Genomic DNA, 25743 nt, shown 5'->3' with positions numbered 1-25743 from the left:
TTTATTTTTAAAGAAAGCCCTCTCCCCTTCTTCGTAGTTTGTCTAATGCAGACAGTATATAACTTCCCATGGTTGCTCCTCAGTTTGATTGAAATATTCCGTTTCGCTTTCATCCAGCCCAGCAAAAGACAAGAGACAAAAAAAGAAATTGCTCCTGGGAATGAATGGAAATGAAACAGTCTTTGAATTGGAACCTAATAATGTTGTAATCACGAGTAATGAATACCAATAATGTATAGTCATAATATTAGTGAAAATATTTTGAGGACATCTCTTAATATCACAAAACGATCACATAAAACACAATGGAAATGAAGTGATTCCACTGACGCTTTAAACTTCAGGTAATTAAAATTTCAGAATGACAATTTGCTAACAATAACAGATTATAAATATATAATCAATACAATACAATTCCAGTGACGGTAGATAAACAGTGACATCTCTTTATTGCCCTGCACCACATTACAAAAAACGTCCCCAAACATTTTCAGCCTCAAATTGAATCTGTGGTGTCATTTGGTTCTTCAACCTTGGGCGGCTCAGAGGAGCGTAAATGTTAACACCGACAAGGTCCTCTTCAAAATGTTTCATCCCGGTGCACTTATTGAAATTGTAGCGCTATCACATCTGAACCATAAAACATAGCTGTGACCCCAGAAACGATCGAAGGCCCCTCCGCTGTCACCTCCAGTCTCTCATCTATTCCTCAACTGTGCACCGGGTCCGACAGCACAACTTGGGAGAAAAAAAATCTTTGTTTTGCCAATTAAACTAATGAACGTTCACTAATTCAGACCAAACTGCCCTCGTGACACCGACACAACACACATCAATGCTCAAAGTCTTGTTTCCGAGCACCTTGTAAACATGGCTGATCAAGCGTTTGGGGTGCGGTTTTCATCTGAACCACTAGGATGCAACCTTCTCCTTGCAAACAGCAAGTCACAGCCCTACTGAGAATCCCTGATATGTCTCACTAGTTTCTACCCTTCATACATTCTGCTGTAGAAAATAATGATACATTACACAAGCTAAGAAGCAATGAAATCCAGGGGAAACAAGAGAAATGTCCGGTATGGCAGTGTACATACTGGTCTTGTGTGGTTTGTATTTGCCGCAGTCAATGAGATGCTGAGGTGAAACATTGTCTCCCAACACAAAAATAATTTATCTCAGCCTGGTTAATATTACAGAAACCACATCTCAGATTCTATATCTCCTGTTATTTTAATATATTTTACACCTGTTGGACACTGTATGTGATCACCACCGTCTTTAACACACACGTTGAGTGACCAGTCAATCCATCAGCACTACATGGGACTAACCAGTAGAGATAGCGGGACAGTCTGTCCCTCACTGAGTATTGAGTTGTGCTCCTTGTCGATACACATGAATGTTCCATGTGCCCCAGGATCGAGCCGAGGATTTAAATGTTTCACAAAAGGTGCGATGTTTATACAAGACGACAAAGTGAAAAGTGAGGGATTCACCATGCATTTAAATACTGTGTCCAACATTCAGTGCCCACATTCATTCAGTTCACATTCAGCGCAACTTCTCCGGGGTAAATATTCAGTTGTCCATAATAACTCTAACCTTTTTAAATCAGTAATGGCTCAAAGCACCTGATACACATTATTTTTTTGTAAATTAGAAAATCAAGTTTTAAAGAGCGGTCTTGATCTTCAAAACAGAATAAAAACTAAATAACCCAGTTTTCAGGTTCCTCATGACCGTTAAGTCCACTGCATGGTGATAACCACACTGCAAAACAAATACATCTCTCTCCATTTAACTCACGTTGTCTGTGTTTATAAGTTCAATCTAAACTTAAAAGAAAGAATACAACTTGAACTGATTGTTTAGAGAAGTGCTTGGGTTGTGGCTGGTCCAGCTTTGGCTGCAAAGACAAGATGTGAGGTCGTGGCTGTTCTGTCCACTCCTCATGCTCACAGTGCAATTGGTTATTCCATGCCATTCCGCAGCATCTGATTGGCTGCGATGAGCATGACACTGATGATGAAAGCCATTGCGAAGGCGCAGATCAGGCTTTTCCTTACGCACGTCTGCCGATTCTTCTTCTTAGGATGAACTGAGAGAGGAAAAAAAACAGTGATAGTTTGATTGACACAATAGATTTTCTGTGTAATTGTTAATTCCTGCTTTCAATCAAGTTGATTGTTTCATTTGTTTTTTGGAAAGTGATGTCACATCTGCGCTGATCTGTGCAGTCACTCTTTCAGCTTTGCTTTCATGTGAAAAATGAAGCTGGGGTTTATTTGATATATTCTCAGACGATCATCATCCATTACAGCAGTCCCCACAAGAAACTGAAACCTCTGAAACCTCCATTATCTGAGCGAAGATTGTGACATGGAGTCAAAAGCTCTGAAAAAGCTATTAAACGGACCTTTGAGTTAAAATCGAAGATGATCGAGAATGAACTTGTGATTGCGTGAAAATCAGAAAAATCCTCCAGGTCTCCGTCAGATTCATGCATTTGAAGGAATTTTAACCAGTTTCTCATGGTGCACCTTCGTTCACTGACTCAAACAAAAATGGACGAAATAGCTGCTAAGGTTTCCAGCGCTTTTGCTTTGCACCTTATTTCTGTGACCCAGATCATCAGTGGAAGCGTCTGCGCTGTGAAGACGGATGAATACTTGAGGGGCACAGACTGGCTCTAATCCTCACTCTGCTGCAGCTAAAACAAAGACGAGAGTAGGGAGGTGGAACCTTTTGTTCTGTTACCTATTTGTTTGGGCATCTTTCCCCCCCATAAGAGCTGATCTCTGGAGATGGAAGGAGGGAGCAGAGTAAAGACAAACTCGTCCTCCCACAGGCCTTGCTGCAAAAGCAACGCCCAAAAGTCTCCTCTCTGTTGTCCCCCTTGTCTCAGTTTGTTAGAATCACACACCTCATCAATAAATCAAGTCGGAGCTTTGAGTCGTGGATCTGAGAGGGATTGTGAACACTGCTGAAGTCCCACTGGACACGAGGAGGATGGCAGCAGGCATGAAAGGAGGAAGATGAGGATGTGGGACGGGGGTTAAAAGTACGGAGGGATATAGCTGTCGATTACAAGAGAGGCTTTACACCTCTTCATCCCTCCTTTGCCAACTTCTCCCCTTCCTACTCTTGTTTTTTTCCTCTCTCTAACTCCACAGCTTGCCCTTTCCTCAACACCAGAAACTTTGTGAAGAAGAGTGCGATGCCAGCAGTTCCCTGATCCCTCCTTTAGCCTCTTATCGCCTCCTTCACTGTCCCTTCGCTGCTAAGTTTCTTAATTTCCTCCCATTTCCTCCACCAATCTTTTTAGGGCTCCCAGAGACTGTAGGCCAGCACCCAATGGATTCATTAGGACTTTTCTGGCGCAGTTGATCTGTCTGTACCTTTGTCCTAGTCGGATTTTGTGGATGTTTCACAGCAGAAGGGCTATTTCTAACTCTTACTGACACAGGGTCAGATTTAGCTTTTCGTTTGTCTCTGCTCCGTAAAGCAACATAACTTCTAAAGCTATAAGAGAAATTGATTTTCTATTTCACTTGTGTGTTCAAACATTAGCAATATCAGACTGATTGACCTTTCTCTTAAGATCAAGGCCTCACAGATGGAAGCTCTGTGTCAGATGGTGCAGTAATAACAGGATTAAATAAAGGATTTCACCTTGAAATTTGTCAAGCAAAACTTTGACAGTGGTTTAAAAGAGTCTGTTTATGAGCGTTATTTTTATCGTCCTCAATAAAACTGTTGTTTTCCATTTTATTAGGTCTATGAATGGAATGAAGAAAGCATTTCTAGCACGTTTCCCGTTGCTGTGTCTGCAATAAATGTATTTATTTGTCTGTCATCTATAATTTTTCTTTTAATATTTTTATGGCTGTAGCTATATAGCTAACAACAAGCTAGCTATTCCTAATCATCCCAAGTAAACTCTGATTGTCTTATTGTCTTTTAACAGCAGAAAAACTAATTGTAATAGTTTAGTTCAGCTGGTTTCAGCCAACGGAGTCTCCAATCGTCAAATACGTGAGACACAAATAAGCGTTTAGGTAACGGAGGCGTAGTATCGAGGTCCTGCTGCGATGCGCTCAATCATCCGCAAGTCAGTCTCAGCTGTCAATCATGATGTTTCACCATGTTTTTATATTATCAAATAACTTATTAAAAACTCAACACTTTCACATCTGTTTGAAGAGAACTACCTAAAAATAAAGACACCATATTTTAGAAGAGTGTTTTTTGACTATATAGTTTGCTCCATTCCCATCTAGTAACATGGAGTAGGCAGGGTTTATGTATTGTACTGCAGCCAACCATCAGGGGGCGATTTGGCTTCACTTTTGTGCAGCTGTCATGTCGTCCATCTTTATACGCAGCCTGTGATTAAACGTCTTGTGTATTACAGTACAGGATTAGAGGTATATATAACTGCTAAGTATCCATGAAAACAGCTTCCTCACCTCCCTCGTACTCAGGGCAGTTCCCTGAGGTTTCGTTGAGGCTCTCCTCCTCGGTGATGATGATGTTCTCGATGTCCTTCATTGTCAGGTGGTCCCGGAAGGCGTGGAACAGCACCTGCTTCAGCTCATCCAGAGACAGCTGCTGCATGTCAAACTGCAGGGGCACACAGCGATCAATGCAGACACTGTCATCCACAAACCGACTCGAGAGCAGATAAATATAGATATGATAAGATATGGATGAGGTGTGAAATGTACTCGCAGTAAAAAATGATTGCATCTATGAATGTGTGCTTCATTGCCTACATGGGCACTACACAGGGTACAGTATGTAAGTAGGAGAGGTGTCAGTTGTAATGTAATGGCACCGTGTTTGCTTGTGCATCACTGCTGCTATTTTTGGGAGCCTGAATCAGTATGCAAACCTGCGTGTGTGCACTGATTTAGTTGGATACAAGCACTATTGATTTAATGGACGTATCAATTAAAATGAAAATACCAGCACATTAACTTCATTGTAGGTGGTCGTATCCTCAGGTGTGTGTTCATGTTCATATTTAAAATGACTTATGAGGCTCTGACCCATCTCTGACTTAAAGTGTGAATGTCCTACTCAGTGTCTGCCCTTCCCAAACATCACGTCCCTCCCACTTGTCTGCCAGATCCCTACTACAACCTATACACACACAAGCATAGCATCCATGTCTGTGATTATTACTGACAGACTCATTTACAATCAGTCACTTGGTTGAACACAACAGATGGACATACTGCAGCAGATGAGGCAAAGAGGAAGAGAATAAGGGGTCAACAGAGAGTCGAAGAGAGATGCTGCAAAAATGACAAAACGGGAAGTATGGCGAGGTCAGAGAAAACTGAGACGATGGAAGTGGGAGACACAGATGGAGCAAAAACATAACTGGCAGACAATAGTGGTGGAGACATAAGAGTTGTGATGGTGGAGAAGAGATGCTCATTTCAGCGAGGCGACTGTAATCCTGCTTGAGCTTCCTTGCTTTGCTCGCTAAATGCGAAACAGCGTCTTTCATACTCAAACACCTCGGGTAGAAACAACAGATACAGTTTTGCATAAGCTGCTTTCAGACACGCACTGAAGTCTGGATCTTTTCCTGAAGTTTTCCGGAGGGGCGTTACGTGACAATTCAAACTGACCCGAGCAATCTCTTGTTGCGTCATCCCGTGAAATCACATGGTGATATTTTAGTTTTTCTACATGTTATGTCACATGTTACCTTTGGATAGAGGTTATCTGTTTCCTCCTGCTTCCAGTCGTTATGCTAAAGCTAGCTCATCAAAAAGTATTATCTTTACCAGTAAATATATTTATTTCTCTTCAGGTTTTTAAGTGCTTGTGATGACATTTAACATTTGAAAGTTATTATTTAGAAAACATTCCTCAAAATAAGGTGCTGTCAAAGAAAGGCTTGGTGCTAGTAAGTGAACTCACGTGGTTCTATGGCACTAGTCTAACCAAAATGTATTAGTTATTTCCAACTCAATTTATTGTTTTTTCCTTTTAGTATCAGATATTAACACATCAACATGGGAATGAAAAGGAATTATTGAATTAGAAGAAAACTGTTCCTGCAGAATGCATCCATGCACACGCAAAGACATTTTTTATGTGCACATAACCTTTAGTAAGCTGTAAAGTATTTTGCATGTTTGCTTTTGTGTGCAATCATGTCCAGCCATGACATTATTCTTGATTCCAATCAAACCATTCCTGCTGCATGATTTATACTATAATTATGAACACATGCATGTGCACACGCACACACAGAGTAAGAAACCTGGGACATTGTGGTAAATAGAAGAATAATTTCACACATGCACAGATAAACACACTCATTAAATCTTTCATTTTCTCTCACTCATACACAGACACACACACACAAGCACTCAAACACACACTGTGTAGTAGCCAGGGTAAAAGAGAACAACCCAAAAGAGCACGGAACCAATATAATTTAACATTTCACAAACTTCGATCAAACAAAAACATTTTTCCTCTCGTATTGAAAAGGCGAGCCTCGACTCGGAGGCTTTATTGAACAGCAAACAAAGCAACGTGACAGGGGAACGATAAAGATGGAGGGACGGTCTGAAACAACAAACAGCATCATGTAAACACCTAAACCGGCATGAAAACATAAACCAAAGCTAAATTAAGGGTTGTGACTATAGACTGTGCATAAATACACAGCAATACATGAGTGCCATCAATTGCAAGTGAAACTCAGCTGCCAATCATTACGTTTCACACCATTTTTAGATCAAAACCAAAACTTAGCTCAAAAATTTGCACTCAAACATACAATGACCTAAAATGACACTAATCCTTTTGGAGAAAAATGTATTTAAAGTGTATTTTGACTTTGGTCTCTATCCTACCTGCTAACATGGAGGAGACAGGGATTATCGCTTGTGCTGCAGCCAGCCACTAGAGGGCAATTGAGACAATTTGGCTTCACTTTTAGAGAGCTGTCATGTCATCCATCTTTGTATAAAGTTCATGTTTGTCGTTACTCCCAGTTTGACTGAAATTGAATAAACGCCTCAACAACAACCTACTTGCTGTTATTAATATTTTCACATCAAGAAACACAGCTGAAAGACAGGCAATCATTTCAATAATAATTTTTATAATAGGTTCTGTTCTTTTAGTACAGTATTATACTTCAAATCCATATGGTCAAACAAAAGTATTGGACCTTTAACTGTGACTCATGCAACCTTGTGTGCCCCTCCAGGGCAGATAGGCAGGGAGTGGCAGCAGCAGCTTGAGGGCCTGAGATGCTCGTCCGCTGCTCTCCTCCTCACCACAGCTGTCTCTGTCTCTGGCTCTAACGGCTGCAGGGAAACAGAGGAACAACTCTTTGGACTGCAGCCGCAGGACAGACAACATGACGGCTCAGGACAGGAACATGTAGAATGTACAATGTTCCCGTCTGTCTGTTTGTGGGGGGGGGGAGCTGCTACCTGTTACCAACCAGTGGAGAGATTTCTCCTCCTGTCTCTGAAGGACATCCACACATCCACAAGCACACACAGCGATGATGGTGAGAAAAAGACACAGGAGTTTGTCCATCAGAGCATTTTGTCTTTCAGTGACAACAAAAATAATATGTGTGTGTGTGTGTGTGTGTGTGTGTGTGTGTGTGTGTGTGTGTGTGTGAGTGAGTGGGTGGGTGGGGGGGGGCAGAAAAACGGCAGGGGATCGTGAGCAGTGAACAGTAAGATGCTGAAGGAGCCAGGACACATCAATCAGTGGAACAGGTGCTTAGCGCCGTCCTTCCTGTCTCATCCTGCCTGCACTCATACAGCTCAAGCTTGTTTCGTCAGTCCACCACCTGCTTCGTCTTCTGACCCTTCTCGAAAAAGTCACAAACTGGAACTTTTGTGTCTGTTATTCTCTATTTTCCTCCCATGTGTGCCAAAGTGCTTTAATGAAAAATAATACAAAGCGTGTTTATCCATGTGCCCTACATGTGCAAACACACATGCACACAGAGGAAACATGCTGCGTGAAAAACTGCAGGTAAGAGAGGTTATTTTTAACAAACACAGAAGAGGCTACAGCCAAGTACGAATGAATAATAGATTAATTAGGTCCACAGAAACAGAATCAGTCACAGGAACTAGAAGACGTCTCCTAAAAATAGATTTAGTGAATCTAAAACAAAATGTTGTTCAGTGGAGCTGATGAAACAGACGAGCTGCTCAGGTCACTTTTCAGACAACAGTGTTAGAATAATTGCACTTATGGTGCTGCACTTTGGAGGAAACCAGCCACCAAATGGCAGCCGTTATGTAACACAGAGACACCACATTCTTTAAAAAACAAACTCTACATTTAGCATCACTGCTCATGAGCATGAACATCACACACTGACTCAACAGATGTAGACGTCACTGGGCAAATACTTCCTCCTGCTTCCTCCTTCACTTTCTGTTTCCGCTGACAGAAACACTGGCAGCTGGTCGAGCTTAAAATCACAAGTTCACGGTAGAAAACTCTGTATCGACTTCTCATTTACAACATAACGTTTGACACAAATTCGAGATATTCAAGTAAGTTGAAGGGTCTGTCATTGATTTTCAACGAGTTTCACCCTGAGACTGTTTTGAAGACGGAGGTCAACCGCCACTACTTTATGCCTCTGCCTTAAAATTATTCAACAAACGAAATAGGCAACTGATATTTTGCAGTAAATGCGGTTCAACATGCTTTGGTGGTCAAAGCTCTGGACGATAATGTCTCCACATTCAAGTGTCCTTGAGCAAGAAAAAAAACAAAACCTCGGACACCCTTCAGGACAAGAAGCTTCTGCCAAATGATGATGTGAGGCCACCGACAACATTTCCCAGCTATTGTAAAATGATAAAGGATTCTGCAGATCTCTCTCCTGCAGTTGTTCCACACAAATATATGTCTCACCTTATACACACTGTTATGAGCTGAAAATGACTCTTTGGGCACTGTGGCTTAATATGCAATGGAAGACTGGGCGCTTCCTTTTTGACTTTAATTTACTGACTGTCAGCAGAAATGGGGTAACTTGAGTAAGGAGTTTTTCAAAGCTTAATCTCCCCTAGGTTCTTACTGCGCCCATGCTGGAGCGGAAAATAAACAGAAAAACAGGAATGTTTCTCAGATATTTCACACCGAATCAAAGAGGAGGGACACACACACAAAATGTATTCAAGACAGACACACAAATACACACACGGAGGAAAATGTAATTACACAAACACGTCAACACCAGCCTCCCTGATGAGGTCAGTCATTATACATCTCTCTGTGTGTGAGGATATTACCTCAACTGAGTCATTATGGCCCAACTTGATGTGCCTCCTTCTCTTCCATCTTTCTCTTCTCAACACAATGACTCTCCCTCTCTGCCAGCCTCCCTCTGAGGTCTGTGACTGACACACACACACACACACACACACACACACACACACACACACACACACACACACACACTTCCTCCCACCATCTCATCCCCCTCCTCCTCCTCTTCCTTCATATATTCTTTCTCCGCTCTCTCGCTTCTCCTGCCTCTTCCCTCTCTCGTTTTTTTTCGTCCCCTTTTTCATCCCGTTTCCACCCGGTCTGTCCCTGTCTTTGTGTGAGGTGGACATTTTAAATCACCCCTGAGACGCACACCGTCTGTGACCTTCATGAATCACAGTGTCTCATACCTCTTTCTTTCATTTTCTCCCACTCTTCTCCTTTGTGGATTTCACTTATATTCCTGCGTCTCTATGTGGGGCATCCCCCCCCCCCGCTTCCCCCCGTTCCCCACATATTGTCCAGCGTGCCTCACTATTCTCTCATCTCTTTCAGCCTCGCTGGCTGGCACGCACTAGTCCTTCCTGCTCCATCTCTCCGCCACAGATGCAATGTGTCTCGTTTAATTTCTATTTCACACAATTTAGAGAGAAACGATCCTGGTGTTAAAATCTGCAGCTTTTTGTTGTTTTGCAGTAATTTATTTGGTTTTCTGATTTGAATGATGTTTGTTTTTTGTTGCATTTTTTGAAGTGAATGAATAATGAAATCTAGGATGAAGACTGCTTATATGTAAATGTGGCCCAGTATGTTTTTATAACCTGAAAAACACACACACAGACACACACACAAACACCTCTTCATTTCAGTGAGTCACCCTCTAAACGTTTCTCCTCTCATTTGACTCAAGGAAAGCAGAGAACAGCTTCCTGAGAGCTGTCACCCTGCTCAACCAGCCGTTCTCATACTCAGCACCCAAACACACACAAACACACACTCCAAACTCTGCACTTTTCATTACTGTCGCATGTCTTACCTAAGAGGCACAAAAAAAACCCTCTGAGGGAAGCAAATCTGGAACAATTTCTTTAAAAACAAAGTAAGCACGTTCAAAAGCATGTAGATGAGCTGCAGCCTTAATCACCACTGAGCCCAGCTTGGACTCTTGAAAGCACACAAGCTCAGACTTTCCCCATAAAGTGGTGCATCCCTGAAATCTCTATGATGGTAATACCTTCTGCACCACTGTGAATGGTAAACACACACACACACATAGACAAACCGAAAAAAAACACGCACGTACACACACACACACACACACACACACACACACACACACACACACACACACACACACACACACACACACACACACACACACACAGGAACACACTTATTTCTCAGCAGGTAACGGTTCCTTCAAGGTCCTCCTTCTCCTTCCTCCTCCTTGAAGCTGAAAGAAAATAGTCTCCATTTCTGACAGGGAACAGAAGAAGCAGGCGGGGGGCCTGAAAGTGTGTTTGTGTGTTTTTGCACTGAAGTAGGTGCGTGCCTGTGCAGAGTTCCTGCAGAAACTAGGGCTGAGCTTAAGGAAGTAAGACTCGCTCTGACTGCTGAAATACACAGTCAGACAGACGTGAGACAGGGTAAGTGAGAGTAGTGGTAACGGATGGAAGTGATAAGCGATGGAGAGAGTGAGTGATGAGAAACAGACTCTCTGCCAGCCCGGGAGGAGGGAGCTCCGGTCCTTACCTGCCAGAAGATGTTGTCAATGGTGTTGCCCAGGAATCCTTCTCTGTTGTCGGACGACAGCAGTTTGGGCCCGAGTATCGTCATGAACTCCTCAAAGTCCACCTGGCCGTCCCCTGCAGTCACACACACACAGGAAGAGCCGGAGATAGACCGTGACAAATCAGATACTCAGACAGGACGGCTGGCGGACCGCAGCTAATGCATTTCATGCTGAAGTTTATTTGTTTGCAGAAACTACAGATGTGCCCTCATCCGTGACAAATGCTCGGGGATCATCAGCACCAAGTCACCTTTCGAATCAGGTGTGTGAACCCGTGTGTCTGTGTGTGTGTGCACAGGCGTTAGCAGGATTGATTTACTGCCATTTTTTGGAAACATTTGGCAAATTTAAATTCAAAGGACACAACTTGTAAGACTTCACATTCTGCTGCTGAACATTGTTAGAGATTGCAATCTACAGCCAGCGTCCCGTGGAATTAATTCTCAGTGAACATCTCCACAACAGCATGTCTTATAAACGGAGTTACAACACACACAGAGTTATATCACTGGATATTGCAAATATTGACATTACCAACAGTTAACTGTGTTATCTAATCTTTATTGTTTGCGACAATAAGCAGCATATTAGAGGAATTATTGTGAGTCTGTAGGAGTGTCAGAGCTATTGTGTGATGGCAGGATGTTTAATTTATGGATCTGTAGAAGTTTGCTCACATTGAAACCAGACCAATTAGCGAGATCATGTTTACTCGTTGTCGCAGATGTGTCTGGACCGGCCTGACATTCAGACTGATTTACATCCATCCTTAAAGTGGTTGGATCGATCCCAAACATTAATGCGGAATGCAACGGATTTGATATAAAAATAAAATCTGACAGAGGACTGACCAATGGCAGCATTGTCATTTTGCTGCGGGCGCCCAGCAAACTTGAATCTTCCTGCAGAGGTTGTGGGTTCGGGTTTTCCCCCTTTCTCTCTCGACCATCTCACACTTACTGTCCTATCAAAACAGGTGAAATGCTCCAAAAAAAGGTCTGTTGAATCTTCTATTGAGGCGATATGAAACGAACTGGATGACTTCTTTTCTCTAAAAGAGCCACAAACACCTCCTGCACATTGTCGTCTCTCTACATTTTCCGTCACTCTGTGCTAAATCACATTTTCTGTTGCTCTGACTGGTTTCAGGTCTGTTCTGCAAACACTAAAATTGAAAACCAACCGAGATGTTCCAGAACATTTTGCAAATGTGAATGCCAGTTTAGAAGTTCCTTCAAAAACACTATGTAATTTGGTACTAATGAAAGGAAAATCAAGTTAGTATTACACCAGTACACTGGCTATAATTGAAGTCTAATTAGGTGCTGAGTAACTTAGGGAGTCTTTCAGTCAGCGCGCAGCAGGCCAGCTGAACATGCACGAATGTCTACAGAGAAGCAAACCATTCAATGTACCGTTCTCAACAGTGTTTACTGGGTTTAAATGGAGCTCTTCTTCCAAGGAACACTCATTTTTCCACCTAAATTTAGTGCTAAATTACAAAGTTCTTTTCAGGGAAAATTTCAAGGAGATTACTGAGAAATGACTGGGTAATTACAGATTCATAAAATGCAGCGCTGCCATGTTTTACTGTGTATTGATAGTATAAAGGACGAGTGGGTCTCTGTTCTGAACCCTGACTGCAGTTTCTTTTAAATGCAGCTTTAAATTAACATAATATAATCTTACGTTATAAAAGCACTTTGCCCAAAACTTGGAGGTAAGAAGATAATGGCACCGATCAGCGGATGAAGATTTCTTAAGGACCTAAAATTAATCATACAAAAGTGTGCAGGATGACGAACACCTGATACTAACTGACATGCTTAAACTAATTGTTCCAGTGGCCACTTTCAACACTTTATTAGAGATGACACTGAGATGATTAGGGAGGGATTCTGTCAGAGATGGTCAGACGGAAGCCAAAGAAAAAGGCTTTTAGCTCTGATCTTTTAATTTTAACCGAGAATCGAGAGCAGATAAGAGGCGGCTGAAACGTTGACCAGCTTGTCTGTGGTGTAGAGACCGTTTCCTCTGTGAATTTGCAGACAGAGCTGGAGTTAAAGGAGCAGGAGCGGACAGATTTGGTCTTTATCGTCTCTGGGGGAATTTGTCTCTGACAGTTGACCACCTGCTACTCGTGAGGACGTTTTGGAAAGATTCTGAGGGAGCATTTCTGAAAAAGGCTGCAGCTCAAAATCCCATTTGCCCACAAGGAAGTTAAAAGAGGCTTTAATTTCTCTGTTTTTGGCATCATTTACATCACATTAAAATTCAACACACAGAAATATTCATACGACCCGGGTTCTTTGAAAAGCAAAATAGATACTTGAAGCTTGCACATATTTTAATACAGAAACATTCTAAAGACACACCCAGTATCTTTAACTGAGCGGTCACACACTTGTCCTCACGTGAAATGGTTCACTGTGTTTTTTTCAGATGTGTGCTTGTGTATTGCCTCACCGTCCATGTCCAGTCTCTGCATGATAATGGCCAGCTCCACTTCGCTGGGCATGTAACCCAGGGAGCGCATGGCCATGCCCAGCTCCTGTTTGGAGATGAAACCATTCCCGTCACGATCCAAGACACGAAACGCCTCACGGATCTCTGTGTGATAAAAACACAACATATCACTTTTGTTTGTCTCTTCCCGTCCTCTCTCTTATTTATTTGGAAAATAACACTTCACTTTCCTTTCAGTGTCTTGTATGTGTTTCAAAGGTCTGGGCTCTCCACAGCAGACAGAGATATTCATTCATCTTTCATTTTAATTGCTACTAAAAAACTCAAGACTGGTGCTTAATTGTTTGAGTGATTTCTCTGATGTGCTTCCCTATTTCAATCGTTCCCTTTCATTCATTTGTATTTCAGATGTTTTGACTGACTCGGAAAATTTAGAATTCATTAGGAGATTTGTTTGCCACTGTTTTTTACTTGTAACTTTATTTTCTTGCTCCGTTTGAAAAATTGTCTTCGTGACACTCAGTGTGTTTGATCGTTGTGTTTTCTCTGATAATTTCATCGTCTATACCACTAATTACACGGATGTTGATAATAAACAAGAATAACGACTCTACCACATTTTTTGTGCAAAACCTTTTCAACCACATTCCTGCATCCTCTCCCCTCAATTATCTTATTTTCCAACTCCCAAGCAGACGCACTCAATATATTTTTATTTCGACAATCAATTAAATCCCTACTTGTATGTTTAAGAGGTCACCTGTAATGACTAACTCAGAGAACTACCACCTGACTCTGCAGTTCCTCTCAGCTGTAAAGAGTCTGAGCTCATTGTTTTTCACTTTTACAGCTCACAGCTTCACTGTTTTGGCTCACTACACTAATAGTATTGTGTTCAGATGCAGCAGTGATAAAGCTTTTAACACCCCACAGTAGAATACCTGTTCAGCACTAAGTAGCAGACGCACAAAGAAAAAACTATCTGGTGCAATCATCCTGTGCCACTGGCACAAGTACTTTTTTCGAAAGATAATATTCCCATATGTATTGAAAGGTGAATATTATGTACATATTCTCTATATTTTTTTAATGTTCTATTTTATTGCCTATTTCAATCAAATTTTATTCTTTCACATGATCCCTTTGTTGATCTCATGCTGACAATCTGTTGTTGTAACAAGTAAATTTGATCAACATGCATGGGATCAACAAGGTTTATCTTATCTTAAAAGTTCAGTGTGTAGAATTTAGTGACATCTAGAGGTGAAGTTTCATGTTGCAGCTGAATACTGCTCATCTTACCCTCCCCTTCCCAACACAAAATAAAACCCGTGGTGTACCTCAGTTGTAATGAAAACTCAAAAGGTTTTTGTTTTTTGGACAAAAAACATGGACGACCCCCCCCCCCCTCCATGTAAATATAATGTTTTCAGATATAAAGAGGCCATTCTATGGTAAAAACAATACAATTGAGATGATTACACACCAGTGAAAACCCCACTAGGATTATTTTATATTCAATTTCTGCCAAAAATCCCTTTCTCCTAAATCTTACACACTGAACCTTAAACTTGTGGTAGCATTGTGTTTACAAGTGTGTTGCTCCAAAAAGAATTAAATGCAGGTTTAAGTCAGCAGTTTTTGTGCCTCTCTCTCTCTTGCTGTTCTCTTCTGTGACAAAAGATCAGTAAATACCTTTGGGAGCCAATGACAAACAACCTACTGCTGTTTATGTTGGAGAACAACCACAAAAAATGCATTAAGACAATATTTGTGTCTCATGATGGTGTCTTCAGCATCATAAAGTGTAATCCTAAAATGTAAACACAGCCACCAGATGGTGTCGGTGAGATGGACTCATCCATGAGATGAATGATTAACAGATTGGAGGCAGGAGGATGCTGAAAGGTGCTTCCCCGGTGCTGATAACAGGCTTTCCCATTAAATGGAAGAGCTGCAACCTTTCCGTCAAGGTGAGGGTGAGCTCACGCAGTCCCTCCCTCCATCCCTCCCTTCCTTCCTCCTCCTCCTCCTCCTACCTGCTCTCTGTCTTACTCCCTTTCCTTGTTTGTACTACATCTTTATATACTTATTGCATTTCACAACCCCCCCAGGGGCCCATTCCTACCCCTTCGCGCAGCACAATCACCACCAGCATTGCCAAGAGCATTTCCGACTCTCTCCTCCCACATAAAAGGCTTCTTCTGACTTGAAATTGTAAGTAAACGCACACATCTCCCGAGGCATCTATCATGTTAGTGCAGTAGAATTACTGAACCCTCTAAGGACCTCACAAAATACTCCGCTCAATCACGGCATAATTGCCTGTCAATCAGTTAGCGCCATGTGAGCTGAGGTGCAAGAGGGGGAGGTGGTCGAATGTATCGACTGGATAAAGACTTCAGAGACAGAGCAGACTTCTCAGGTCTTTATTCAACATCTTTTCACATGCAAGCTTTTCATTTTTCTGTGGATCTCGACACTTCGGGCATTGGAAGTGGTGTCATTGGGGCTTGCGTTCAGCAGAAACACAGTGGCAAAGAGTAATAGCCTCCTGCACGATAGAATTTAAAACACAATTTCCCCAAGACTAATCCTTTTTCTAACTTAAACAATGAATTTTACATGACGTTCGTCTCGTTCTCTGTTTCTCTCAGGCCGTTTGTCATTAATATTCTCGTCCAGACATGCTGTTCCTTCCTTCCACTGAGTAATAAGTCCGTCTCAGATCTGCCTCCTTTGCCTGTCTTTGCTCTGTCACTTGCGTGAGAGCCGAAGTTCAGTCGCGGCCCACATCTAAGCCTGTAAATATCCCCCACGGCTGCTAACTGGAGTCGAGCACCGTGCCGTCGTCTCACTTTCTATCTCACTAAATAAAGTGAGAATCAGGGACGATTGGATTGGGAATGTGGGTGAGAGTGTGGCCTCGATAAACAAAGTGAAATGTATTTGTATGCAGCTCAACAGCAAAGAGTACATTTTCAGTGGAGTATGAATGAGCTGGTCCCTGATGTATTACTGTGCAATTCCTGTGTGTGAGTGTGTGTGCAGTTGTGTATTACAAAGCCAGCCCCCTAGGATTGTACATGTTCTCACTGTGACTGATGAAACGCCTCAAAACCAGAGACGAGGATAGCTGCGGTCCAACACAGGGGTGATTAAATGGCCGTCTATCTGCACTAACAGATGATCCTGGAAGAACCTTCGGCATCTCTCTGAAGTGGGATTAGGAATTTCAAATGCTGACAGCAAACACCATGGATATTTTGTCCGCATCAAGCAATTCCATCAGTTGGATTTGTGGCTGACAGCGTCTGGATAATGACTCATCATGATGTCCACTGTCTCAGAGTCCAAATGCAATTTATATAATAGCTCTACATAGGTTCAAAATGCTTTACCCTTCTCGCTGCCCTTGACGAAACAGAAACTAACCGGAATAAAGATGATGAGCTGTTTCAGTCACTGTCGCAACTCTGCTTTCACGACACCATAAGTAACTGTTTTAGCAAACTGGGTTGAGTTGTGCACAAGGGACGCTGGATTAAAAGATTTATGCTACAAAGTACTTCATAGCAGAGCTCATTCGAGCAAACTACAATAGGCCACATGTATAAACACAAACAGTCAGAAACACACTGGTGCTGTGTTCACACTCGGTGACAGGATTAGATGTTTCTTTCCTACCGAAGCAACCACTGTAAAAAAAAAAATATGGTCACCCACTGCAATGTGGAAGTGTTTTTGTGTGTTGTGCAGCCAATCAAATAGCACATGAGGTTGTGTCATGAAATCAAATCACTGGAAACAATCGGAGCATGAGAACAAAACTTCTTTGAAGACAATTTAAAGTTAAATTATTTTGACCTTGGTTTTATGTTTGTAGCCCTGGTCATGATGAAATACCTATCCTATATTAAATGAGCTAATTCCAGATTAGCTAACACATTATTTGTAGCTGTGAGTGTGACTTGTAATGATGCTAATAATAAATGATAAAGGGAAAGCTGTGAGTGCAAACGAGTGCAACAAATACTGCAGTTGAACCAGAACATTTTCTGTGTCTGTGTACTGTGATGGATGTTTACAACAGACTGAGCAACCAAATACCCTGAACATGTTTACAACCCGTCCAGGAGCCAATTAAATGAAGAGTAATCAAGTGGTAAAAACCCACTGTGACGTCACCCATTGGTTTGTGAGCTGCTGTTTTGAAGCCTAAATAGTTTATGAGAGTCATAGCATCATGCTAACTCTAGTGCAATACATGAGATAGCAATGTTTGTTTCATAAATGCACATTTGACCACTTATTCTCATTTCTCATTGGCACCTACAGTATTTTTAGAGATCACATGAATTACCCAATACAGTGTAGTATGACAATAAAATATAATCTATAATAAGCTGCAGCTTTCCTATGTTTTGCCATAATGAGTTATTGGAGAGCTATTATGTTTTAGAAACCTGTAAATTTGAAGATGAAAAATAATTAAAAAGAAACTGATAATAAAAATCTGTATATAATGAATTTTATTTTTTATTTATTTAACCATCAACCTGCAGATGAAAACCAGCCTGCGTGACTAAATCGGACACATTTACATGTTGGACATAATGTTGTCCCTTTTAAATAAATACACGTTAAAAAAAAGAATCAATAGCTATATTCAGCACAGTGCAACTGACGTCAATGTTCATGCAATATGGATTGAACACTAGAATTAGGATTCTTATATCAATACATTGGTGTCCTAATTCCGGCTTGGTCAAACATATTTTAATTCGGTCAGACTCCTGGGTCCTGTGACTGATTTCATTTCCTAACAACTGTAATGGCTAAATGGAAAAACGTAACCCCGGGAGAGCTGGACCATTGTATCTACATTTTCCAGTGGAGAAACATGAATTGCATGTAGGCAACCCCACTGCATACCCTTCTCTCTCTCTCTCTCTCTCTGTCAATGTACTCACCTCCGAGCTCTTCCGTGGAGATGCTGGTGAGCTGGAAGGCTTCACTGCCCTCTGTCAGGGAGCTGCTCAGGTAGTTGTCTGGATAGAGCAGGCCCGCCCGCACATGGTGGAATGGCATCTTCTCCCTGCGGAGCACACACACACACACACACACACACACACACAGACACAGAGAGAGAGAGAGAGAGAGAGAGAGAAACACACAGTCAAAATAACCTTTGCATGTTTGTGTATGTGAGAGAGCTACAGGTAAGAAGCGTGCATCTCTTCGTACATGTGTTTTCAAACACTGGCAGACATGAGCCCTTTTTAGAAACACGCTTCTGTGGAGGGACCATTGTTTCTTCCACTCTGCCGATGCTCATTTCTGGGAGAAACCGCTGTCTCCTTGTGGCTGAATCACAGTGACAAATTATGTAATCACATTATAATTCAATGGAGTCCCAAAGAAATATTCCACTGTTATTGTTCTGATAAACACCATCATTATTATCCAACGATCATTCTCTTGCTGTCTTTCTCCTGCTTGCTCTTTGTTCAGTCCCCCTGCAGAGGAAAAGCTCTAAAGTCCTGTCACTCACTATCTTTTCTTAAGCCCACCGCCCCGTCAGATCTGTTGACTTCCTGTGGCACCAGACAATCCCCACCGCCACACAGCACCTCACCTAGAGACCTGAGGGCTCGACAGGGCATCAATCAGCCACGGCCCCTGCTGCCACATGATCAGAGCGATTCACTGTTTTGAATCAGGAGAGTTGTCGCTCTGAGGGCTGTCCCAGCATAATATTTTGACACTTTGGCAATATGTATCATGTAATATTCCTGCCAATAGTACATGCTGCACTCAACTGCACTGAGGTGAAGGAGACAGAGACAGATAAGATGGGAGAAAGAGATAGAGATCCCAAGAGCCCTTCGTGAGCAGGCTGCTGGCAGGCGGGAGAGATAGAAGTGGGGATGTCTCTGTCAGAGGAAACATGGTCAAACGCACAAACACAACCCTCCTCTCCACTTCAAGACCTAAATCCTTTTTGGATCTTGGAATCGGAGGAGAGGCAGGAGGAGGACACAGTCCGAGCGTAGAGACAAAGACATTGTGAGAGGTTAAGAGCTGTGGGACAAGTGCATGCCTGCTCTGTGTGATCTGTAGAGGACACCGGGTCTGACAATGTCTGTGTGCATGAGACAAGAGACAGACAGCGAGCAGTGTGTGTGCAGAGTAGTGTGTAAGGGCAGCATCTGTTCCTGGTTCCACTCTTGTCTGACCTGCACATTTAAGGTGCTCAGGTCACCATGACAAAATCTGTTAGATGTATTTCAGTCCACCCACACCCACACACAGCCACACACCCCCACACACCCTTAACTCAGTTTTTGATTTGTTAGTTAGTTAGTTAGTTAGTTAGTTAGTTAGTTAGTTAGTTAGTTACCATGTGCCTGCTGCATCAGTCCTCCTTCCTGGTTTGGCCAAAAGATGTGGCCAAGGGCGGAGCCTAGTTAAATACAGAGGCCCAGTAACATGGACAAGACCAAGTGCTGCCTCAGCATGGGGGTAATGGGGTTTCTTTGTATGGAGTTTTAGTTGTTGTCTATTTTGTTTCCACCAATGGTTTCCAAGTAGTCCAATCAGCCAGGGTATATGTCTCGCTTTAGCTCATTTGTGAGGTCAGTGGTTTTGTTTGTGGTAATTTTCAGTCACACTTAATTTTCGCTTTGATGTTTTGGGCTGAAACTAATCCCATTTTTTGAAAATGAATCCTGTGCTCATTCGTCCTCTGGCTGCTTGGTCCCTGACAGTCTCTGTTGTTATCAAGTATTAGCAACTTAAGTTTGTTGCTGTGTATCTGACATTCCCTCAGACCACTGATCATGTCTCTTTTCTACTTGTGCTTCTGTTACATGACGTTTTACCAGTTTTCCATCATCATGATTTGAAGTCACTTTGGCTGCTTTTGCAGAAATGACACAGTCCCCATTGAAGGTGCCACAGAGAGCATATGAAAATCAAAGAAATACAGCTGCGTTAATTTAGAGATTTAATTAATGTAAGATTTAATTAAATTAATAAGTTAGGCTGTCACTGAGAAGACTGGCAGCCCCTCTACTACATTTAACCTTGTGTGGCATCAAGTGTCCTTGTTCTTCAGTTTTTCACAGTCACAAAAATTAAATTGTGTCAGACCTGCTCCTGATGAAAAAAAGGGCAAATCATTTGACGGAAAAGGACACCTTTTGGGTGTATGTAGTTTCATTGGTTGTTTAGATGAGCAATAACTTTTATTACAGCTGCTTGTTGAATGGTTGAACAGCTTTGGAAACCCCCTGCGTCCACAGCTCTCAGGTGTCAGGTTGTAAGTCGAGCTGTGTTCGGCCATTTCCGTAACTTTCCAAAACAAACAATCCAACATTGACGTACTGTTTTTCACACCCACTTCACACCGTGATCGGCCAGCTGTGCTTAATTTTAAAAAGGGACCGGGGTTGGCTCTCTTTATTTCATCTGAGGTGTGGCTGCGGGTTAGATCGGGTCATTTAGATCTCCCAGGTCGATGGTTCGGTCCGAGTCTCCTTCATTCTGCAAACTAAAGGGACCTAGGGCAAGATACTGAACCCCAAATTGCCCCTGACAGCTGTGCCGGCAGCGTGTGTCCGATGTGTCATCGAGAAAGTGCTGCACATAGATGCACTTTGTGAATGTGTGTGAATGTGTGTGAATGGGTGAATGGAAAAAACTGTACTGTCTAGTGCTTTGAGTAGTCATCAAGACGAGCAAAGCACAGGCCACCATTTATCATTCTTGACACAACTATGTCTGTCATGTTTCATGCAAACAGCCAAAACTGTGAAACTAAGAATATCTATAATAAAATGTTTTAAATCAACTCCACATGAGGACTGATGTTGACCAAGTGTGAAAATAAAGACAGTCTTCAGATTCACAATGTGATTAGAACAACATGTCATGCTAACTAGTTCCTTGCACAATCCAACCCATAAAGTCTTGGCGTGTATCATACAGAATTGTGCATGCACGCCATTTATGTATGCGTATGTCCACGCATGCATTCACATAAAATATTTAATTTGGGTGTATTTACACTGAAGGCAGTGATTCAATGTGCATGTTTAAATTCCTAGATGTATATTAATGCATGCAGGTTTGTACGACAGGTCTGTCTGTGATCACTGTGATGATACCTGAAGAAATTATTGAGGAAACATTTTCAAGAAGAAAGATTCAGAATGAAAAATGTTGAACATTTAACTGGACCCCCTCAAATACTTAAACTCTTCAAATGAAACAAGATCCAGCAATTATTTAATCAGTGGACAAATTAATAAGACATATGATATGAAATTAACATGAGAGTATATTTTAACAGTCCATCTGCTCTCACACTTGTTCCACTGACAGAAACACCCACTCACTCATGGTAAAAACCAGCACACATGCAAACACATGCATCCAACTCAGTCACACACTGATTCTCCCCCCCCCCCCCTCACTCACTCTGTGTTTTTCTGCCGTATATTTTTGGATTGAGGTTTTTCTAGTCATGCAAATGCAGACTGTTGTTGCAGAGACAGACACGAGAGATGACAAGTTCAAGGTTTGGTGGAAAAATCTCCATCTGATGAGCCTCATTTAGTGGCTGAGAGGAGGAAGAGCAGACAGACAGACAGACAGGTACAGTGATGGGTGGGGTGGGGATGGTGGGGGGTACAAAGGGGATGAAAAGAGCAAATGAAGGGGGGCTGACTGATGGTGTTTGAACTATGGGGTCACCTGTGCCCCAGGGAGTCCGGTTTCAAGTCTGCATGGTGGTGATCAGAGCCAGTTCAAGCCCAGAAAGGAAAGTCGAGGCTGAGATGAAGGGCGAGAAGCCACCAGTACTGAGCCAAAAGCAGCCGACGGGGCAGAGAGGAGTTTCATGTTTTTCCTCTCACCTCCCTCTGTCCCCCTGGAGGAAAATGCATTAGTAGAATGACAGGGAAGAGCTGAGGGGTCACAACATCGATTTTCCCAACATGCACATGCACAGCTGCCAACACAGGCAGGCAGGCAGCCCTGCACGACAAGACAACGCAATCAAGCCTTCTCTGCCAGATCAAACAAAACAGGTTGTTGACTACATGTCTCTGCCACCGATTCACCATCAAAACATGCAAAACTGTGCGATTCAGCTCCATCCCAGGATTCTCTGATATGCACGACATCCGTTTGGTGGCGGACGTCATGATTAATCAAGTGATTCTCCTTTCTACTTCAAGCCACTAAACGTCAGAGAGCTCTCCTCTCCAGTTCTGGATACGAGGCCCCTGCTGCCTGCCAAAAACAATGATAGATCACATCTGATCACTTGAATTAGTTCTGCAGGGAAACAGCACATTTCTGATTTGTCATATCATCCACAAAACAAACAACAGTCAAAATGATTCAAAGAAAGATGAGAGTTACCTCAACAGGCGGCCATCAATAAACTGACTTCTGATCAGATGTTTGTCTAAACCAGTGATAAAGAGTGATTAAATCATTGCTGTCTCTGCTCAGTGTCACATTATCAGTGTCTTATCCTGAAGTCACCTTGGATAAAGACAGGCAGGCTCCACACAGCTGTGATCTCTGCTGTCTCTCTCTCACCCATCAAGGCTGTGTCTCTGTTTCCTCAGCAGAGGCGCTGCACATCCCGACTGCAGCGCCTCTTGACGCCTATACAGCCGCCTCAGCTGGAGGTCAACCTGGGTCATCCAACGCGCTCTGTAGCAGAATATCTGACCCCACCACCAGCCGCGCCGGTGGAATGACTCAGGCAGAGGAGAGGTGGACGCGTGTGGCCTTGATCTTGGCCTCAAACGACGCTTTTGTTGGATGTTAAGAGTCCGAGGCGACGGGGGCAGAGTTGGAAACCTGTGCCACGCCGCGCGCATCTGCAGCTGGACGCAAGCGCATATACTCCAAACGACAGCCTCATACTCAAGTCACCCACGTTGCAGCGAGAATAGGATGTCAGAGTACAAAAAAAACTCATGCGTATGTTACCCCCCACATCCCCAAAATGCTCACACACACACAGACACACAAACACACACACACACACACACACACACCATCCATTATGCACGCACGTACACCCACCTCACCATCCACAGGCGGGTCTCCTCCAGGGAATCAGATGGTGAATGTGTGTGAGAGTGGGGGCAGATCTGACCACTGTGGAGTTTTGGAGAATCTGGGAAACAGAGTGAAAACAATGGGGCTTTATACTGCAGCCGGTCCACAATGATCAGAACCAGTGTGTGTGCGCAGGCGAGCCGCGGACAGAGCCACAAAGCTTGATGTATGGTGGAGCGCTTTACGTCCCGCTGCGTGTTGAGACAATTATCCTGTAATTACACGCATGGAGCGCGTGTGATGGACCTATAATCACCTAATCACACCGATCAAACCCACACGGCGCGCACCGACGCGCGGTAACGCACACGCGCAGCAGGAGGGAGATTTTCCGGAGCAGTTGATGGAAACTAAATGTGGATAGACACGGGCATCATTATGTTGTCATGTTGTCACCCACTGCAACAACACGGCAAATCCACACACACACAAACACACACACGCACACACATTCACACAGATTACAACAGGTGCAGTCGCCTGCGCGGGGCTGCGGCCGTCGGCGGCAGCGACAGACGCATGGGCGGTAATCACCTTTACCACCTTTTGCACATCTGTCCAGAGGTGACACACTCATCAACCGACGGGTGCGAGCCATTACCTGCCTGTGAAACTGACCGCTCCCCCGCTGTGAGATTCACCCCCGCTCCGTTACACCACCGAATCTGGCGGAGACGCTGAGGGTGCTGCGAATTGCCAAGATGTGTTTAGTCTGTTTGCATCCGTCCTGTGCGCCCGAGGAGTCCGTCCGATCGCCAGAGATGGACTCATTCAGTCTCTGTGCTGGACTTCACCCCGTGCGTCAATGTGCTCCACACTTTTCAGACAGTTGCATCAAAAATATCAACTGGTTAGACGATGAGGAGGAGGAGGAAGAGGAGGAGGAAGAGGAGGATGGTGGTGGTGGTGGTGGTGAAGAGATTTTATCCGTTTCAGATGAAGTCCAGATCCACATGAATGGCCTCCCATCCGCTACATCTCACCTCTCATCGCCTTATCTTGAGGATTTGAGGTGTTGTTGAGATGGAGCAGTGTGGAGCCAGATCCTCGTCCAGACGCCACCCAGCCGCCCACGGGTCTGGGTCTGTCAGAACTGCTGCTGCTGCTGCTGGAGAGGATGCTGTTGTCTCCCGCTTCTTATGACAGTGATAAATCAGGATTTAAATTCAGAGAAGCTTTGAGCGGTCACACAGCGAAGGGTTGGGGAAAGAAAGGGTCTCCTCTCCTGGTGCTCCCACCTCCGTTGCTTTAATTTCGGCTGCTGCCGGTGGCAGAGTGAACCCATGTACCGTGGACCATGCACAGCGGCGGAGGTGCGACTGTGTGGGTGAGCGCGAAATATGCGACGCTCAACGAGAGCTGCCCTCCTTGCAAGTGTGTGTGTGTGAGAGAGAGAGAGGAGAGAGAGAGAGAGAGAGAGAGAGGGAGGATGTGAGGTCCGAGTAATTAAGGTCTCCAGGTTTCAACGGATCACTGAAGCCACAACATCTCCCCTGGGGAGTGCATGTGTGTGTGAGTGTGTGTGTGTGTGTGTGTGTGTGTGTGTGTGTGTGTGTGTGTGAGTGTGTGCGTGTGCGTGTGCGTGTTGTGGGGACCTAAATCTGTTCAATCTTTAGGTGTAGACATGTTGTAATATTAGGTTTAGGTTAAAGTTAGTCTTAGGTCTAGGTTAGGGTTAGCCATAAGTTTAGGTTAAGGTTATATTTCAGTTAAGGTTAGCTTTAGGTTAGGGTTAGGCATGAAGTAACTATACGGTTAAGGTTATTGTAAGCCTCCAAGGCGTGTGTTTGTGTGTGTGTGTGTGTGTGTGTGTGTGTGTATATGTGTGTGTGTGTGGAGGGGGTCATTAAAGCCCATTCCTTACAGTTTTCAGAATCACTGATGACCAATCATGGTGCTCAGGAAATGACATCAGCCGCAGTACTTAAATGATGCAGAGCGTCCCCCCCCCCCCCCTCCTCTCTCCCCTCCCCTCCACCATCCTTAATTTCTTTTCAGCATCTTCATGGACGCAGCCTCAAGATCGAAGGAACTCAAACCTCTTTTTCCAC

At 43.3% G+C, this 25743-nt stretch overlaps 1 protein-coding gene across 4 annotated transcripts; it reads right to left on the bottom strand.

Moving 5' to 3' along the window:
• Window positions 1-360: 360 nt before the first annotated feature.
• Window positions 361-25073, bottom strand: caln2 (calneuron 2). 4 transcript variants are annotated; one of them, XM_069510138.1, is made up of 6 exons: window positions 24294-25073; window positions 18520-18640; window positions 13547-13690; window positions 11041-11153; window positions 4470-4623; window positions 361-2098 (listed from the first exon to the last, which is right to left on the bottom strand). In XM_069510138.1, exons 2-6 carry the CDS (start codon window positions 18635-18637, stop codon window positions 1971-1973), a joined length of 657 nt encoding a protein of 218 aa, XP_069366239.1. In that variant the 5' UTR covers window positions 18638-18640; window positions 24294-25073; the 3' UTR covers window positions 361-1970. The 4 variants fall into 4 exon arrangements, with proteins under 4 accessions (XP_069366239.1, XP_069366238.1, XP_069366237.1 ...); XM_069510137.1 differs by having other exon boundaries at window positions 18520-18644; window positions 24294-25072; XM_069510136.1 differs by lacking the exon at window positions 24294-25073 and adding an exon at window positions 23657-23676 and having other exon boundaries at window positions 18520-18644.
• Window positions 25074-25743: the final 670 nt, after the last annotated feature.

The sequence above is a fragment of the Paralichthys olivaceus genome, chromosome 15, assembly GCF_024713975.1.
Source record: "Paralichthys olivaceus isolate ysfri-2021 chromosome 15, ASM2471397v2, whole genome shotgun sequence".
In the NCBI taxonomy this organism is placed as follows: domain Eukaryota; kingdom Metazoa; phylum Chordata; class Actinopteri; order Pleuronectiformes; family Paralichthyidae; genus Paralichthys; species Paralichthys olivaceus.
This window is presented reverse-complemented; position numbering and strand designations above follow the sequence as displayed.

Coding starts and splice junctions, on each gene's coding strand:
- caln2 (XM_069510136.1), bottom strand. Junction 4,624..11,040: donor TTGACAACATCTTCTGGCAG/GTAAGGACCGGA, acceptor GTGCCCCTGCAG/TTTGACATGCAGCAGCTGTC. Junction 2,099..4,469: donor CTGCCCTGAGTACGAGGGAG/GTGAGGAAGCTG, acceptor TTCCTCTCTCAG/TTCATCCTAAGAAGAAGAAT.